At 40.4% G+C, this 18061-nt stretch overlaps 1 protein-coding gene across 1 annotated transcript in view; it reads left to right on the forward strand.

Moving 5' to 3' along the window:
• adam12a (ADAM metallopeptidase domain 12a) overlaps positions 1-18061 on the forward strand; it is an 80122-nt gene that overhangs the window by 2209 nt on the left and 59852 nt on the right. Inside the window, 3 exon segments of the mRNA XM_025909837.1 lie at positions 5045-5113; positions 10677-10798; positions 15537-15610. Coding sequence (XP_025765622.1) covers positions 5045-5113; positions 10677-10798; positions 15537-15610 — 265 coding nt within the window.

Raw genomic sequence — 18061 nt, forward strand, 5'->3', positions numbered from 1 at the left:
TGAATGATTTCCTCCCATTGGTTGACACATTTTAGTGTCAGTGAGTATTTACGAGCCAGATGTACTGCTTCGGCCAACATGACTGCCTCTGCCTTGAGCGCTGCATGCAGCTTGCGTGCTGCACCCTCAGACAAACGAAAGCTGAGCTGTGAATATATTTTTGGACTGTAGTAAAAAATTCCTTTAGCAAACAGTGTCCTCCCCTAGAGAGACATTATCACCGTGATGTGACCCATCTCAAGTCTAAGGCATTTAGTATCTTCTCAGTACGAATGGATTCAGTTCTTCCAGATGAGTTGTTCAGGATATTTAAGACCCAGGAGACTGGTAAGAAGAACTGGACGATCTGTAGTTGTGCATCAAGACAGATTGATCAACCAGTCGTTGTTCCGCAGTGGGGATATTTGTATATAAGAGGGAAAATATCTGGACTGTGCTCATGTGGCCTGACCCTACATGTGTTACATTAATTTCTTCAAATCTGCCGTGGACTTGTTTGACCTCTCCAGCAAACGTTTAAAACACGAGCTGAAACCTGATCCTGGCTCTGGACTTTCTCGTTTGGCTTTCACACCCAGACAGGTCAGAGTTCGACTCAGCATGTCATTCCCAGTCTGTCTTCCCTTGTTTGGTCAGAGGGGTCAGTTGGCTGTGATATGTCTTCCCAGTGTCAGATCTGTCCATGGTAATTCAAGTTCCACCCCATCAGTATTTCACCCCAAAAAACATCACGTTAATATATACATTACTGTATAAAAAAAGAAAGAAATCACACTAGAAATTATCTTACAGCGGGATTACCGAAGCATCAATCCTAATGAAGACTTAAAGAAGTAAATAAAGAAGGCCCACAGCGGCTGCTCTTCTTCCATGTCCTGAGGAAGAATAACCTGGGAGCTGCTGCTGGACTCCTAGTGCTCCTAGCGCTCCTACTGCCTGGGTGTTTGGGCCACAACTGAGAACAGGATGGCTGGGCAGAGGGTAATTAACACTGCCCTAAAAAATCATTGGCTGCCCTCTGCCACCCCTGGAGGGCATCGCCAGATCCTCCTGTCTCAGAAAAACCAGGGCCATTACAGGTGACCCCTTTTACCCCACCCACCACCTGTTTGACCCCCTGCCCTCTAGTCAGCGCCTCAGGTCAATCAGATCCCACACCTTCAGACTTGGCAGCAGCTTCTTCCCCTGTGATATTCGGACTGTTAAAAAACACTATCCCCCACACACCGCCTCTGCCCACTTACCTCACCAATCTGAGCCATGGTCTGAGTAACCCACATCACTCAGGCCACTCACATACGGACTCTTTTCAGACTAAGTACACTGCACTACTTCGAAGCACTTTGTTCTCCGTTGTGTAACTTTGTCTTGATTGTATACATTTCTCCTGTTAGTTATTCCTGCTGTCTTACTATTTGTATTTTATTCCTGTACAGTTGGCGTGGAGCATCCATAATGTCGTTGTATGACAATAAAGGCATGATGCATGAATATTGTGCAGAGGCGTAAAACAGTCAACAGACTATAGCTCTTCATGCCTTGTGGCACCTATGCTCAATGTTAGCCAATTTGACTACATTTAAATTACAGCTTGGCCTTTATTTTTAACACAGCTATGTATTTGTAAAGTCTGAAGACTGCATCTGGTAGAGTTGTAATGCTAATTCTCTTCCTACCCTCATTACCCACTTTATTAGTCAGGGTTGGACTCCCACTTTTGGCTTTAGAACCGCTCTAATTCTTGATGGCATAGATTCAGCAAGGTGCTGCAAACATTTCTAAGATTTTGTTCCATATTTACATGATAACAGCACACAGTTGCTTCACATTTGTTGGCTGCATATCCTGTTCCACCAAATCCCAAAGGTGCTCTATTGGATTAAGATCTGGTGACTGTGGAAGCCTTTTGAGTGCAGAGAGCTCATTGTCATGTTCAAGAAACAGTTTGAAAGGGTTTGAGTTTCTGATGTGGCATCTTGTCCTGTTGAAAGCAGCCACCAGAAGATTCTGTGATTATAAAGAGATGGTCAGCAGTGATACTCAGCTAGGCTGTGGTGCTTAAACAAAGCTGATTTGGTACTAAGGTTCCCAAAATGTTTCAAGAAAATATCCTTCAAACCATTACATCACCACAACCAGCCTAGCTGTTAATAGAAGGCAGGATGGATCCATCCTTTAATGTTATCATGGCAAACTCTGACCCTACCATCTAAATATGGGAGCAAAAATCTAGACTCATCAGAACCTGGTGGTAATGTGTTTCAAGTGTTCTTAAGCTGACTTTTGGTGTGGTCTTCTGCTGCTGTAGCCCATCAGCTTTTGGACTTTGATGATATATGCTTTAAGAGAGGCTCTTCTGCATATCCTGATTGTAAAAGGGGGTTATTTGAGTTTCTGTTGCCTTCCAATTCCTTTCTGTCACCAGTCTGGCCATTACCTTCTGACCTGTGGCATCAACAAAGCAGTTTCACCCAGAGAACTGCTGCTCTCTGATTATTTTCATTTTTTCAGACCGTTCGCTGCAAACCCCAGAGATGCTGAGTGTACGTGCATCTGCTAGAGTTAATACTGGTTATAGGTAAATGGTAATACCAGTAATTAACTTGGTTGTATCAAGCATTAATGCACTGAGCATTGCAGAAATGAACATACCACACTCAAACATGCAGGACACATGCACATCTGAGTAGCAGTCATTGTCTTCCTTTAAGGTTTGAAAAACAGAATTTTTTTTCCTTATCTAACCACCTGCCAGATTTTACATGCCTGTTCCCGTCACAAAAGGAAGCAAGCTGCAATATGTTTCTTAATGGGCGCACATGTTAACAGGAGCTCGACAGGTCACCTCCTACCTTGGCCAGTTTCTGACAAATTGGCTGCAGTGAAATTCTGCTGTTGCCGGTTGCTTTGTCTGTGTCTGTCCGAGTTATGGTTCATAGGTGGAGCTGTGATGTATTTTTAAGTGAAGCAGTGCGAGCCGCACATCAAAAACTCAAGACAGTTTGAAGCACAACCTTGACCAGTCCAGGCTTGTTAAAAGTTTGGGTTGGTTGTTTTTGGTTTTCATATAAAAAAGAAAATAGTAGCACTTTTTTTAAAAAAATTGTAATTTGATACACCTTCAATCTGTACAAATTACAATGATACGACGAATAATTATGTGAATCCTTACATTTTTATCTGGGAATGTCAAAAGAGTGCGTGTGCACAAATTACTAACTTGAGAGCACAAGAGCGAGTATGATTTAGTAATGACTTTTTCCCTTCATGAAACCTCCCAGGAAAAAATGAATGTTTTGCAGTTTCGCCATAATGAATTAGTTACATGAACAGAATTGATGTATATTTAAATCAGAGTTGCATTATTTTCTGTTGATGCACTAATTGATTAATCAAATAACCATGCCAGAGCCATTTCAGCTTCGTCAGACACTTAAATGTCAGTCCCTGCTGTTGTAATCCTTGAGCTGTGTGACTTGTTAGGCGGCTTTGATTGTGCGCCAGGCATGTGCTTCCCATGGCAGAAAGGCCTTCTAGGGAGTTGTAAATTAAATCTATCACAGGAACCATATTAACAAGCTTTCACGCAGCTCCGCTTTAAAAGCTACCTGACTCTGACCTTCGCTGCTGAGGCAAAGTGTCCAAACCAGGCAGCAAGCACAATCATGCAGCAGGGAGGGACTGGGAGTGAGGAAGGGTAGCATTGTCACCCAGCCGGAGGTGTAACAGCACTGGTTTCTCGGACAGAGTTAACCTCCTGCTGAGCCAAGGGGAAATTTTTGCTGCAGGACCATCTATTTCCCATAGAGTAATTATGTGCTGACACCAGGGTAGTGTGACAGTAAATGAGTTGAGTATATGAGAGAGAGAGCATACAAAAGAGCTATTTACCGGTAGAGGGAGCTTAGTGTTAAATGATTTGGTTATGACCCTAAATATACACCAAAAAAAATATATCCTCCATTAATAACAACCATTAACAGCCTACGTTGCTGTGGCTTTTGACACATTGCTACCTAATTAGATTTAATTCAAGGAGGCCCTGTTTTCCAGTATGTGTAGATTCCTGTTACCATGATGTCACATACAGGTTTCTATGCTTCCTAATGCAACCCTCTGGGTGTTGACATAATGACCCCCCAACTGAGTGAAGTGTTTACCGTGGAGCCGAGCCAATATTACCAGGCACTTTTCACCTTTGCTGAACAGTCTTTATGAATTCAGAGCTGTGGCTCCACTAACAAATTACAGGTAACAAGCAGAGGATTTGTCGATAAAGTGGTGAGCGTAATATTAAGGCCTGTTTTTGAAATGTGACACTTTCTTGGCTTTTCTCTTTTTCATGTGGATCCAAGTACCAATTACTTTTAGCATTTATGTCTGCTTCTTAGTGTAAAAACAAAACAAAAAAAAGCCTGACAATAGTGACAGTCTTTAGTTTCAAGAGCTCAAAGTGGGGCGCTTGTTCAGCTGATAGGGATATTCTTTCTACAACGAAAATGAGAGAACCTAAAAAAAGAAGCCAGTCTCGATTTTTGTTTTTGGAACAATTTAGAGAATATAAAAATTGTGAATTAATTGCCTAACTGAATATGCTTTGATTTTACTCAGCTGGCTGACCACAACAAGCAGTCTGATGATCTCATCTTGGACTGTTGGAATTTGAGATGAGAATTTTTCATTCTTGACACGCATAAAAGAAACCTAGAAAAAAGTCAGTAATACCACGATAATGATTCACCCTGGACCTAGAGAAGATCTTCAAGGACTCAAAGAGATAAGGAACATGATCACAGTTCAGTGCTTTTGTGTGTCAAGGTCAATTACGAAAAAGTGTCTACTTGATGGATCTTCCTTTCGATGTATCGTTCATCATTCTGTTCCCATTCTCTTTGAATTAGCATAAATTGCCCACTCTGATTGGGGATAAATTGAGTTCGTGATATGCCTGTCAATCACCCATTAATAAATGAACAATAGCCATAGACCTAGACATTAACCTATTTTTTTTCTTCTTCTTTCTTGCCCCATGGCCTGATGTCAGAACCAATTTTGGGCTTAGAAACTTTTCTGGATCATGTCCCCAATCCAGTCAGAGCTCTGATTAAAGACAGTAAGCATCTGCGGACACATGCTCTTGATGCAGAAAAAAAGTGTTCTTTTTATTTGATTTGCTTTATCAAGAACACATTTCCATATGGACCCAAGGACATGACATTTTCATGCCTGTTTTCCTCATGTTGTGTCATAGTTCCACATGCAGAAGGTCGACTGAACTCATTACTCTGTTCTAATTAATTAATTCCACATGTTCCTATTTCATGTCGATTTTCTTGGTTTTCATTGTCGCCTTAGTTAAGTCACCTATACAACAGTGTAAAAGTACTCCATTACAAGTATTCAAGCATTTAAATACACCCATTACTTTGTACTACTACTGTTATAATAATAGTCAAGCAATTTTTTATTGCAGTAGCTGTTCAAGATGGGGCTAATGTTTCATTACTTTACATGACATTAGACATTTTAGTTGAATCTGCTGTTGACTTTGCCTCTGAGGGCATCGGCCAGTGTTTCAGGGGTCCAGGGTAGCTAAGAGATGTGTAAATCTGTTCCAAGACTTCCTGTTCCATGTTTCAACTCATTGCATTGTTTATCTTCACACTGTAAATAAAGACACATTCAAGCTGAACTGTCAGATAAAAGCAAGACTTTCGATCTGCATCCAACCAAACACGCTTAAATGTTTTTGGTCCCTACTCATGAGATTACATACCGAATCCAGGAAGTTACCAGTGCTAAAAATGCTTTCTCTGGTGGACAAAAGTAGAGAAGCCTAAATGATTTTTAAGTCATGATTAACAGCAGCCTAGAGGTACAAGTTATGCTACCTATAAAAAGTCCATCAACTCTATAAATCTTTTTTGTGTCTGTGTGCCAGAGCAGATCAGCTTCAGGGCAATAATTGGTTACAAATTGCAGAACATTTTTGAATTTTAATTTTCTACTGTTCCAATATGCCCCTCTGAACAGCTTCCACAGCAGGACCAGTGATACCAGTAATGGTTAATGTTTAATGCAATATATAGGCAAAATGATGGATACTGTATACTGTAGAGGTTGCATAAACCTAGGGTGTTGTTACATTGTCAGAGAGAGCCATATGTTTTTGTAATGAGTAATATTACCACTTTGTAATCCTAGTGAATATGGTTTCCAGATTTAGATTTTTTTCTTCCTGCTGTTCCTTATCTTTATTGTGCAGAAGTACACATACTTAGATTCTACTTGTATCAATGATATGTTTGTACATAAATGCTTATTTACTATCCACTGATTTATAGCATTCACTGTTGCCTAAACTGTAGTGGTGTGAAGGACAAGGAGCTCAGATGGTACTTGACACTATGGTACTTGAGTTAATGTTGCTTGGTTCACACCACTATAAACCTGTCTAAAACAGTTGTGGATTCATGTGTCCTCTTCACTTGTTTTTGTACCGTTGATGGGGTTTTGCTTGTCAAAGAGTCTCCTTGAGGCTGTCAAAGGCGTTGTTTTTCCCATTTCAAATCTTAACATTTTCAAGATCGGAGAGAATTGCTGTCAAAGTCACTTTGGAGTGTGTCCTTGTGGGCTTTTGTTGTGCCAGTCATCAGGCTAAGAATGGCTGTCATTTGGATTGCTCTTGATTGATGTATCCACATATGTGAAGCCTGTATCCCATCTCAGTGAGGACCTGCATGCATGTGAGGGGCACGGCCTCATCAAGTACGCAGATAAAAAGAACAGCATGCCGTTTGTGTTGGAAAAACCACAATTGTTATGAATACATTATTATATGGTTGTCTGTCAAAGAGAGAGTTGTGGTTCCAAACAACTGGGCTCTGGGATATAATAAAGCAGAAGAATTGTGTTGATTTGTGTTAGTGTGATGGATAGAAGGGAAAAGGGAAGAGCTGGAGTTGTGACAGGCTGGTAAGAATATGTCTGAGATCTGCTAAGAACTGAGGAAGGTCATCTGTTCCCTGCGGCCAGCAGCTCAAAGGCTGTGGAAAAGCATTCTTTTAGGAGCACTGACAATGCCAAGAAATGCTTCACTGTGAAGCAGCATCAGGAAAAAAGTACATTTAGACTCTTTAATGTCTAGGATAAAACTGGTCTTGTGGCTGTTCTTTCAGAGACGCATAAATGAAGCCAAAATGTTAAAAAGTGCAAATTTTACAACCAGACTTTGTCCCAGTTTTAGCACAAGTGCTTCTGTTGCTCTAGATCAATAAATCAGTGGTTTCTGCTCAAGGGTCCCTAAGATTATCAATGCAGCAGGAAAACAAACAACGATCTTTCTTAGATTTCTAGAACCCTGGAGGGAGCATGGCTCTACAGTTGGAAATTGAAAGGTATTAAATATAGGATGGATGGATTGCTTTGAAATTTTGTAAAGACATATTTTTTTTTTGTCTCTAGAGGAGGAATATTTTTGACTTGACTACCAAAAGGTTTAACTTTAAACTTGAAATATCTCTATCTTTTAGATGGATTGCCACAAGATACCCTACAGGCTTGCTTTACTTTTCTTTCTGCACCATAATGAAACTGACATCTGCAGTTTTGAGTACAGTGTCTTTTGTCATTGGATCAATTGTATCGCGATATAAAGTTTGCATGTGTTCCCCAGGTACTCTGGCCTCCTCTCAAGAGTCCTAAGTCATGCATATTAGGTTAATTCTCTTTGTGTTAGCCCCACAATAGACTGGTGAAGTGTCCAGGGTGTACCCGGTCTCTTGCCCCATGACAGCTGGGATAGGCTCCAGCTCAGGTGGAAGGAAGAAGGTGGATGGATAGATAGATGGATGGATGCTAAAGGAAAGCAATTTAGGAAAAGCTGTCATTACTATTTAAGTCGAGTTTATTGATAGAATAGTCAGCAATCCCTGACTAAATTCTTGTAAAAAAATTTTAAAACGACCTCTGTGCTTTGAGGGTCGGGAACTAGAGTCAAATTTATCCCAGATTGAAATCTTTGGTGCACTTGAGCCACAAATCACTCAGTTTATTCTTAGAGTGAATATTGTGCACCTTCAATCAACCAGTCAAACACAGTAATGCTCTGTAAAATAATAAAACACTGACTACACATGCTCAGTATGTAATAGATTTTTGGTTATTTTTCTTAAGAATGCTGCTAGGGAAAGCCAGAATTATTGCTTTATTCAGTCACGGATCTGTATCACGTTTCCGTCACCCGCAGGCAAATACACACACACAGTCGTATTTCTCAGTACACAGGCGCACCTCTCACCTAGCATTGACTTTATTGAGGCAATATAAGTGGTACAAGCTCTCATTGTGTACACTGGAACATAAAGGAAGGTGAACATGGCCAAAACTCTGCTTTATTAAGACCCCTGTTTACACTCTCTGTTATTGAGTATATAAATAAGGCACTGGGATCTGGTGCCACGTTTACCACTCCCTTAATGCTTCTGGTGGCTCTTATAACATTCCAGCTAACAAAAGTCACTTGCACATTGCATACACTGCAGTCCTGTCATGCTTCAGTTTTACCTAATGTCTTTCTCAAGCATGTGGAAAAGAAATGAGCCTGCCGACTATTTCCACTAATATAATGTCATTCATAAAAGCAGGAATTAAACCTCAAAGCACACCACATTTGCAAAAGGGTTATTCACTTGTGGACTTTGAAGTCAAGGAACCCAACGCTGTATGGTTGTGAACCTCGTCTCCAAAGATGATGAGGTTCATGCCTCAATATAAATCATAAATCGGCTAACCACAATGTGAACCTGACCTTTCTCTGTCAAAGCTTTCCACAGTTTTCCCCCCTATCTCTTGTGTTTATTTGTCCGTACCTTCCTTAGAGGTTGTCATCGGTTCCCTTACTCAGCATGTCCACCTCCCCCAGACAGTGTGGTTTTCTGGGACTAATTAGAGTAGGAGTGCTTCTCTTCTTGTTGTGTGTATTATGCCATTCCGTCCTTGCCCAAGCCTGCTTCTCATCATCAGGATGAAGTTGCATAGAGACTGCTGAGCAGGTCACCTCTGGCTCTCTGCTATCAGCTGGAATGGGTCTGCGATGTACTCCAGAGTGGTGGTATCCTCAGAGGGTAACCAGAACAAAGCTCAGCTGGGGTGTGTTGTGCCTGACCTGGCTTACTAATGCTGGATAACAGGCAGACTCAGCAATTTAGATGGGTGAGTCATGTGTAGAGAGACAGCAGGGGACAGAAACCTCAAAGGAAGAGGCTTGAATCTGCTGGAAATAATAATCAAGGATGAGTATATTCCCTTGAGTATGCTTTATGTTTATGTGTGCTTAGAATGTTATTCAAAATTAAGATGGAGTGAAGTTTCAAGTTCAAAATATTATGCATACACCGACCACACGCATAACTTTCCACAAACGCACTGACATCAAACTCAAACTAAATCTGTCTCTCTGCTGTTTGGAAGTGCTCAATGGAGTATCACTGGGAGAAAACAGAAAGCAAGCAAACAATTGATTTAGTATGTTTGCTCTGAAACAAATGGTGCTAACAACCCCTGCTGTTTTAGTAAGAGACCCAAGCTGAAAAATAACTTCCCCAATGCGGGGAGCTGATTACTGCAGGAACCCTGTTAGCAGTGTCCTCCAGAGGCTCACTATTGCATTCTGGCTCAGTACGTGCTCATAATGTACTGTTTAGAAAAGCTGCAGCTTCTGTCTTGCTTAAAGGTAGTAGACTTGCTCGGGTAGTGGTTGTCTTCCCGCCGTTTCCTGTTGGCTCACTTTGGGGACGCGAGTATTGGATTTGGAGACGAATATATTCTTAAATGACTGGCAATACAGCAGAGCCCCAAGTGTTGTAGCCATTCGGAGGCTCAGTTAACACCCTGTCAGAACAGTGAGAGAGGAGATAAAAGCGTGCTGGGAACAATGCCCCAAAGCTACGTCTAATCCCTGCACTGCATTCTGGACACTGGCCCTGTGTTAGGCGTTATCGCAGCAGCAGCAGCAAGTCAAGCCGTCTTCGCTCAAAACTCTCCATTAGTCAAGAACTACGGAGATTTATGCAGCTCAAGTGTGAGAGTGGGTGGTTACGGTTTTGCCACAAGTTAAGAGTTTTCATTGCTTGATGTCTGAGAGTGCCATTTAGTGTTGTTGTATTTATGTCTTTATGGCAGAGGAGAGGGGCTCCATTCTACTGATGGTCTATAAAAAGAAGACAAACATATGTTTGGGAACAGCTTAGATATAATGGAAACGGCATTTTGTCAGCGTAGATAATTGTTAGCTATGAAAAACAAATACATTCAGGGAGCATTAATTGCACGCTGTGATGCGGAAAAGCCATCACGTATACAAACGCTGTGATTCCGTTGAAGTGACACTTTATATTACAAGGCAGCTCTAGTGTCAGGTTGTGCTCTGACTGATGCTATTAATGAACACCAGGCTCAGGATTTAATAGCGAGGAGGAATTCGCTGTCAGTATTGTTTGAAGAAAATCAGTTTTGAAAATGTTCCTCTTGTTTGTGAACACAGAACAGAATGTGGACATTGTCTTTTTTTCTTTCTTTCTTTCTTTCTTTTTTACAGATACTGAGAGAATTTAGAATAAAGAACACTTTGAAGTTTTCTCTGCATTCTCACTTGGTTTTTATATTTTCTTTTATAGGAAATCCTCCGAGCACTGTTGTTCCACACAGACCGACAGCAAGGCAGAAACACTATGGGACTACAGTACCTCTTCAGCTTGTTGGAAAAGACTGGAAACCAATCAGCCAGCTCAAATCCCAGGTGGACAATAGTAGCCGTTTATGTTTTTACATTTTTTATTTTACTGTTTGTCTAATTTTAAGCATCTGTTCATCTTACAGTCGATCAATTGTCTTTGCATATTAGTATTACTGTGTTTTTATATATGGTGTTGTGTAAGTGTTAAACCACATCTCATTTCTTTATATTTTGCTAGGAAAATGGGAAATGATATACAGGGCAAAAACAAGACTTTGTGCAATTTTAACAACCTTGAAAGTCAATATTTGGTATTACCACCTTTATTCTTCAACACAGCCCGAACTCCCTTAGGTAAGAAGTCTTCAGAAATAGTTCTCCAGGCTTCTTGAAGGAAATTCAAAGCTTTTCTTTGGATGTTTGCTTGCTTTCCTGTCAAGATGATCTACCACTGCTTCAATGCATTGTGGTCCAGGCTCTGAGGAAGCTAATCCATGACTGATAGTGATCCATTATGGGTTTTTTTTTTAAATGTCCAGGTATGCTTTTATTGAATTGGCAGTATGTTTGCAATTATTGTCATGCTGAAAAAGTAACAGTTTCCAGGTGGATCAAAATTGAGTGGCACCTGAAATGCAACCAAAAACTATGACTGAGCCTCCACTGTGAACATGTTGTGAACATACTGAGAATATTTGAACCACCTGATTCAAATGATGTTCAGTCCACGTCTTGTTTAATTTGGCATACCTCAACCTTTTGTTTTCCATTTCTTTCTTTAAAGATGGTTTTTTGACAGGCACTCCTCCAAAGGGTCTGAGTTGAGTCTTTTCTTGATCTTTACTTGTTTTTCTAATATTTTAAGGACATGACTTGCAGATACAGTTTATCTGCTATGGATAGTTTTTTAGGCCTCCAACTTCTTATTTTGTCCTGTACATTGTGGCTGAAAGCTCACCGTGTTGGTGCACAAATCATATTTTTGCCTATTAAACTGTTATTTTGGTATTTTTATGAATTTGATGTGCCTAAAAGTGAACATTTTTCTTTTTCTAAATTTTCTGTTATGTGTAGGTGCAACACTGGTTTATCCCTTGATTTGCATGCCTTTTTAACACTTGAATAATTCATAGGTTAGGGTTAAGTGCCTTGAAAAGCAAAAGTACATTCCTTTTACATGGTGAGGTGAAGAACTGGTCTGAAAATGAATAGAAAATCAGCCAGTGTTCAAAGTCTCAGGATCAAGTGACACCTATTTTTAAAAAAATACAAGTGCAACTCGACTCCTAGTACACTAAAGTTATATTTGGAAGGCAAAATGATGGGGTGATTGGGGTCAGTTTAACACAGCTTTTCCATATATCCTGAACTAATTTTGTGTGCTTGCATTATTTTTTTTTTCCCATCCAAAAACTAACGATTTTACAAAAACCAACGACTACCAGCGTCAAAATTATTAGTCTCCGTGAATTATTTGTACCTCCATTTTTTGCTGGGTAACAGTCTGCAGTCCTTTGTTGTAGTTTTCAGCAAGTCTCAAACATGCCTCCTGAGCAATCCAAGCCCATTCTTCTTTGTCCAATATCTCAAGCTCCTCCAGATTTGATGGTGTTCTTGGATGGACCTTGGTCTTCAGTTCACCTTGCAGATTTTCAGTGACATTTAAGTCAGGGCTTCGTGTAGGCTATTTTTTATCATTTTAAAAGACAAAGTGATAATCCAGACTCAGTTTTGCTGCAGATTGCTTACAGTTTTAGTTCATATTCTTCATGATTCCTTCCACCTTGAAGAGATTCCCAGTTCCGGATGCACTGTAGCATCCTCACAGTATAATACTTCTACCACCGTGTTTCACTTTGGGGACTATTCTTCTAGTTGTACTCCTGTTCTCCAAACATAATCAGCGTTTCTGTGGCCAAAGAGCTCTAGTTTCGTCTCATTTGACTAACGAATGTGCTTCCAGTATGCATATTTTTTCTTCACGTTCCCCTTAGCATGCTTCAGTCTGGCTTGAAAGGATCTCTTCTGCAGAAGTGGTGTTGTATTTTTCCTTGGTCAGCAAGCTCGCAGTCTATTCCTGTGCAGCGTTCTGGTGATTGTCTTCTTTGAGACTAAAACTCCTGAAGTCAATCACTAGTGTCTTGGCAGTTGTTCTGGGATCTTTAGTCACATTTCTCACTATTTTTCTTTCCAGAGTCATTGAAATCTTTCACTACCAACCTCTTACTACCTCTGCCAGGCTTGTGGCTTTCTTTGAATTTCTTGATCATACTTTTCACTCCAGTTCTTGACACTTGAAAACATTGTGATGACTTTGTATATTCATCTTCTGCTTTGTGAGCATCAACAAGTCTTTGTTCGAAGTCTAAACTGATTTCTTTTGGTTTTGGCATACTCACTTAAGTGACAGCTCCAAACCCTGGTTCGAGTTTTTATACTGTGTGTAAAGTGGAAGATAACGCTCATTTCTAACTTGTTCTTACAAGGCTTGAGCATTCCAAAGTTAAAGCACATCATTGCACAGCAGTTGTTTCTGTTTAGGCTCAATAAAAAGATCTGTTTTTCAGGTGGCCAGTAATATTGAACCTAGTATTTTTTGTGTTATTGTATGCTGATAGCAGTGATTTATGCTTTCTATAGTAAACTGATATGTGTAGAAATGCTATGTTGAATACTTATCTGGAGCTATGATGTATACTCTGCATGTGCTGCAGAATATTATTAACGGTATCATATCAAATTCAAATTGATTCAAATCCATATCAAATTGATCTGGAAACTAAAGCACAGGCATCTTTTCTGCAGTAATCTATGTTCAGTGGTAAATTCACTAGTACCCATGCTACAGTATTGCTTAGTATTGTTTAGCAGGTTTGTGTTGTTGGGGAACTAGTATACTTAATCAGATTGAGAAAAGTTGGGGTGGTCAGAGTTGTTTATATAGTAAAATGAGTTATTTTAGCCTTAAACGGACTTTGGTAGATATAAATGAGATGGTATTGTAATGACGTAAAACTGATAATATTTTCTTTTTAAGTATAAGTGTATGCAACGTCATTGTAGCCTGTTGCTAGGTGATTGCAAGGCAATATTGGCTGACCTAGTAATACCTGATATAGATAAGAACCTTCGGTGGCCTAAGACCTATCTGTGTGCCAGGTTTGGTTGTTCTAATCCTGGGGGCTAGTAAGATGACATAGCCTGTCAGTGCATGGTCCAGGGCCTGGCTGCTGGATCTCCAACCAAGTCTCTGCAAAACTGACTATGAAACAACTGAATGATGATATTTTTTTGGCTAGCCTAACTATCTTGACAGTTTTTTTTTCATCTCTTATTCATGTAATCTGACAATTAACATTGCTTGTGTATTTAACAGATAGTCATAGTGTAGGAGTCATTTAAACTCAATGCAATCTGAAGTGAATTAAAACAAAACAGATCACTAACTAACAGATCAGGACCAGCAGTTAGGTAAAATGTATTTAAATGAATTGGATCACACACAGTCAGCATAATCAGCATTGTTTCTTTATGTTAATATTTCAAGCACAGACAGCTGTTCGATATCAGCATCTGAGAATGGAAGAAAGCACTAAATGACCCGCTGGAGCATCGATGAAGTGTTTGAAATGTGGGATCCTTGGCTCAGTTTGTTGATATAATCCCAGACTATACAAACAAAGTACGTGGCTGCAGGCAGACATAAAAGCACAAAGCTGAGCTAAGCTTCCAGGTTGTGTTAATGACTGAATTCATTTGTGCATTAATTTGTTTTGTCTTAACCAAACGATCAAGGTGCCACAACATTTCTTAACGAACACTCGCCATGAAGGTGAAATCAAGTGCAAATTTGTGTATACAACTGCCTAGTAACAAATCCAAATATCCTCTGCATCATCTGTAATTCATCTGAAGACAAAGATGGTTGTACCCATTATATAGTGTAAGCCTTACCATATGTTTGGAAAAATGTGTTTGCAGAAAATGGCAGAAGGTTTAGTCCCACAGACAATATTACTGCCTGAAACCTTAAGTGTTCTGCTTCCACATCCTCTTATGATCCACTAGACATTCTTCTTCATGGGGGGTGATGGATGACTTAACCCAGAGCAGTGCTCTTTGCTGCAGTTGACCCAGATTGAGCTGCATGTGTCAAATGTGTTTGTGTGTGCTTGTTGTTGCCCTGGCAATTTGGAAAATGTGAGACAGAGGAGGATTTCTCTCTTTTTTTTGTGTGTGCTTGTGTGTCTGAGTGAGGGCACCACACTAAAAGAGAGGTGGTGTGTGTGTGTGTGTGTGCATGTGTGGGGCGGAGGGCGGACAGGAAGGCACGTTTGTTGCACAGCGTGACTGACAGAAGTGATATATATGACCCTGTGCCACTTCATCTGACTCTAACAGAGACGGTGTTGTAACTCATTGGGTGTGAACACTCATGGGTTTCTGCAGGATTAATGTCAAATGCAATAGAAGCATAACGCTAATCCTCTCAGCTCTTGTTCTAAGATACAAAGTAGCTTCATAAGGATTTCCGACTCCTCTGATCAATTGAAAACAGTCGTCTTGCATCCTTTCTCACAGTGCTGGGTGGTTCAGTCAAACTTTCATTCTGATTGGAGTAAAGTTTCTAGTGTTTTTTTTTTTTTTTTTCATTATACTGCCACACAGCTATTTTCTAACTAATGCTGTGGCATTCGAACAGCAACAAGTGTCACAACAAGTCTTCCCTCAATCAAAAATCTGTGTGTGAGAGTCCAGAATTAATTTTTCTTATCTCCTCTCCTGCTTGTTGTCTCTTCAGAGCCACCCAGCATCACTGAAGCTCCTGATTGAAGTGGAAAGTGAACAGCTGCTCCTGGCTCTAGAGAAAAATGAGTAAGTGTCCCTCTTTTCATACATGCCTTTAGCTTACAACTGAGTGGTTTCTGGAGTACAAATAGGTGACATATGCGGTGCCCAGGGGCTACAACTGGGGATCTATCCAAAGAACGAGAGGGAGGAAGTGTCTCTTTGCGCTGTGGTGTGGGCATGCCAGGGCTCTCTGTGCTCGAGTCTTTTTGTGTGCTGAAACAAAGACTTGAAAGATAGAAATTCCTGAAAGCATCAGCCAGACATTGATGAAAACCGACGTCTTCTTCCTTCTTCTCCCTCTATCTTTTCATTTGATCTATTGGCATAAGACGGGGGAGAAGGAGGCTTTGTTTGAACACAGCAGACACCCAGCGCTCTGCGTATTAAGATACTGTCAACACAGTGTCAGTTAAGGGACTGGTGAGGAGGAGTAACATCATTTGAAAGAGATGAGGTCATTGGCAGAGATAGATTTTGACAGAGATGTAGCTGCGGAAGTGTTAGGAGGAATATTTGTCATCTTTGCATTTTTACAGAAGGACTCATTCAATGTGGCCTTAGACAGTCGGAGTTGAGCGTACTGCTGAGAAGGATGGGACGTGATTGATGGAGCAATATGTTTTCCATCCAGCCTGCTGCCACACATGAGCAACCAGGAACAAGCAGAGCTGTCTGCGTGATGGAGAGAAAGCGGGCGAGGGAAGCAGCGAGAGAGTGTGAAAGGGTTTTTATGCCATCGTTAGCCATGAATCTCACTTGTTTTCCAGACTTAATATATGTAAATTCCACCTGCAAACTGTGGGACAAAGCTTTCAACACTAGCTACAACAATTTTTATGGCTTGCTTGCACTGAAAATATTTTTTTATTGGAAATCAGACTCATTTTTTTTTCCTGTTGAATATTCATGCTTTGCACAGGTGGGGATTTTGCAAAGCTGTCTTTCAGATTGTCAAATTTTCCTCAGCTACATTTCATTTTAAAATGGAAACAAAGCTTTTCCCACAATCAGCAGCAGTGGAAACACCTTACGTTCTCATACATCGCCCATGTGATTTTCATTCGGCATGACTGCCATCATTGTCCCGTAGCTTGAAATGTAAAGTCCTGTGTTAGTTTCAAAGCCATAGCCAAGAGGAACAAACAGAGATGATGGAGAGGTGCAATCTAGATCTTTCTAATGAGCTTGAGCATGATGGAACGACTTTAGTCAAACAAACCTCCGTGCTTTCCAAATACCAATCTGTCAGAATGTACTGTCAACGCTTGCAGCAAGTCTCGAGAAAAAGGTTTAATTACTATCAATGACTGTTCCGTCACAAGTCAAAATAATACTTCATCAAAATCAAAATAGCTACTTTATGCCATATACGTTTGACAAGACAAAACACACACAAAGGACGTGAGTTGAAAGAGGCGTGTTGATAAGTGTGTTGGCTTTGGTCGGTGTGGACAGCGAGAACAGAACCTGCTGTGCTGACATTTAGTGAAGGTTCTTGTCTGAGGTTGCTGGCAGACTGGCTCTACGTCGCTGATGAAACCCAGTTGTTCAAACACAGCCGACATCTGTAGAGGTAGGAAAAAAAATGTTCCAGGATGAAGAGATTTGAATTAAGCACCCAGATTTATTTATTTATTTTGGGGGTTTCTTTTCTTTTTCAGAAATCTGTTAATAAATATTGCTGGCTACAAAACATGATTGAGGTTTCACTGCACGGTTGAATGTGATCAGTTCAGCCGTAATGATGAACGTGGTCTGTGTGACAGAGTAGTGGTTGCTGCCTTTTTCACAAAGTTCATCAAATGCATTTTCTTTCACATTTTTTTTAAATCCGTGTTGCAAAACTTAAGTCAAAAACAAATTTTTGCAGCTATTACCGGGTTGTTTTTAACTTAAAGATTAAAAACATCTAACGTATATCTTCATCCTTGTTTTTAAAGTGTTAGCCCAGGAAACCAAACCTTTAGACACAACCAAGCCAACAGTAAGGCAACAACTCTGGTGTATAGTTAAATAGTTAAATGCAGCTCTAACTGGCACCTTGTCATTTTCAATTACTGTATTAGTTTCAGTCAATATTTGAGAGGATCTCTGGTGTTTCTGTGATGGTGAGTTGCGTAGTGTCTGTGGCACTGATGACATTTGGAAAGCCTGCAACATGATGAAAACTCGTCGTGATTCTTGAAATGTGTTGTGCGCGGCGGTACGGAAAATGCTTTGGTGTCTGCTCTTTGGCATTAAGGGCTGCGGAAGCACGAGACACAGACTTCAGATATTCCTACAACATCCCTGGACACACTCACAAAGCAGCCTGTTGTCAGGATGGAAAGGGCGCTTGCCGCCTGCAGCAAAATGTCAACGTGTGTCAATGTGTGAACTTGCACTTTTAACTGTAGTTCAAAAACTTGCTGCCCGACCGCACTGTTGAACTAAAATATGTAAAGTAAAAAAAGAAATGAAGGCAGAATGAAATAA

Source organism: Oreochromis niloticus, linkage group LG8 (assembly GCF_001858045.2).
Source record: "Oreochromis niloticus isolate F11D_XX linkage group LG8, O_niloticus_UMD_NMBU, whole genome shotgun sequence".
NCBI lineage: Eukaryota > Metazoa > Chordata > Actinopteri > Cichliformes > Cichlidae > Oreochromis > Oreochromis niloticus.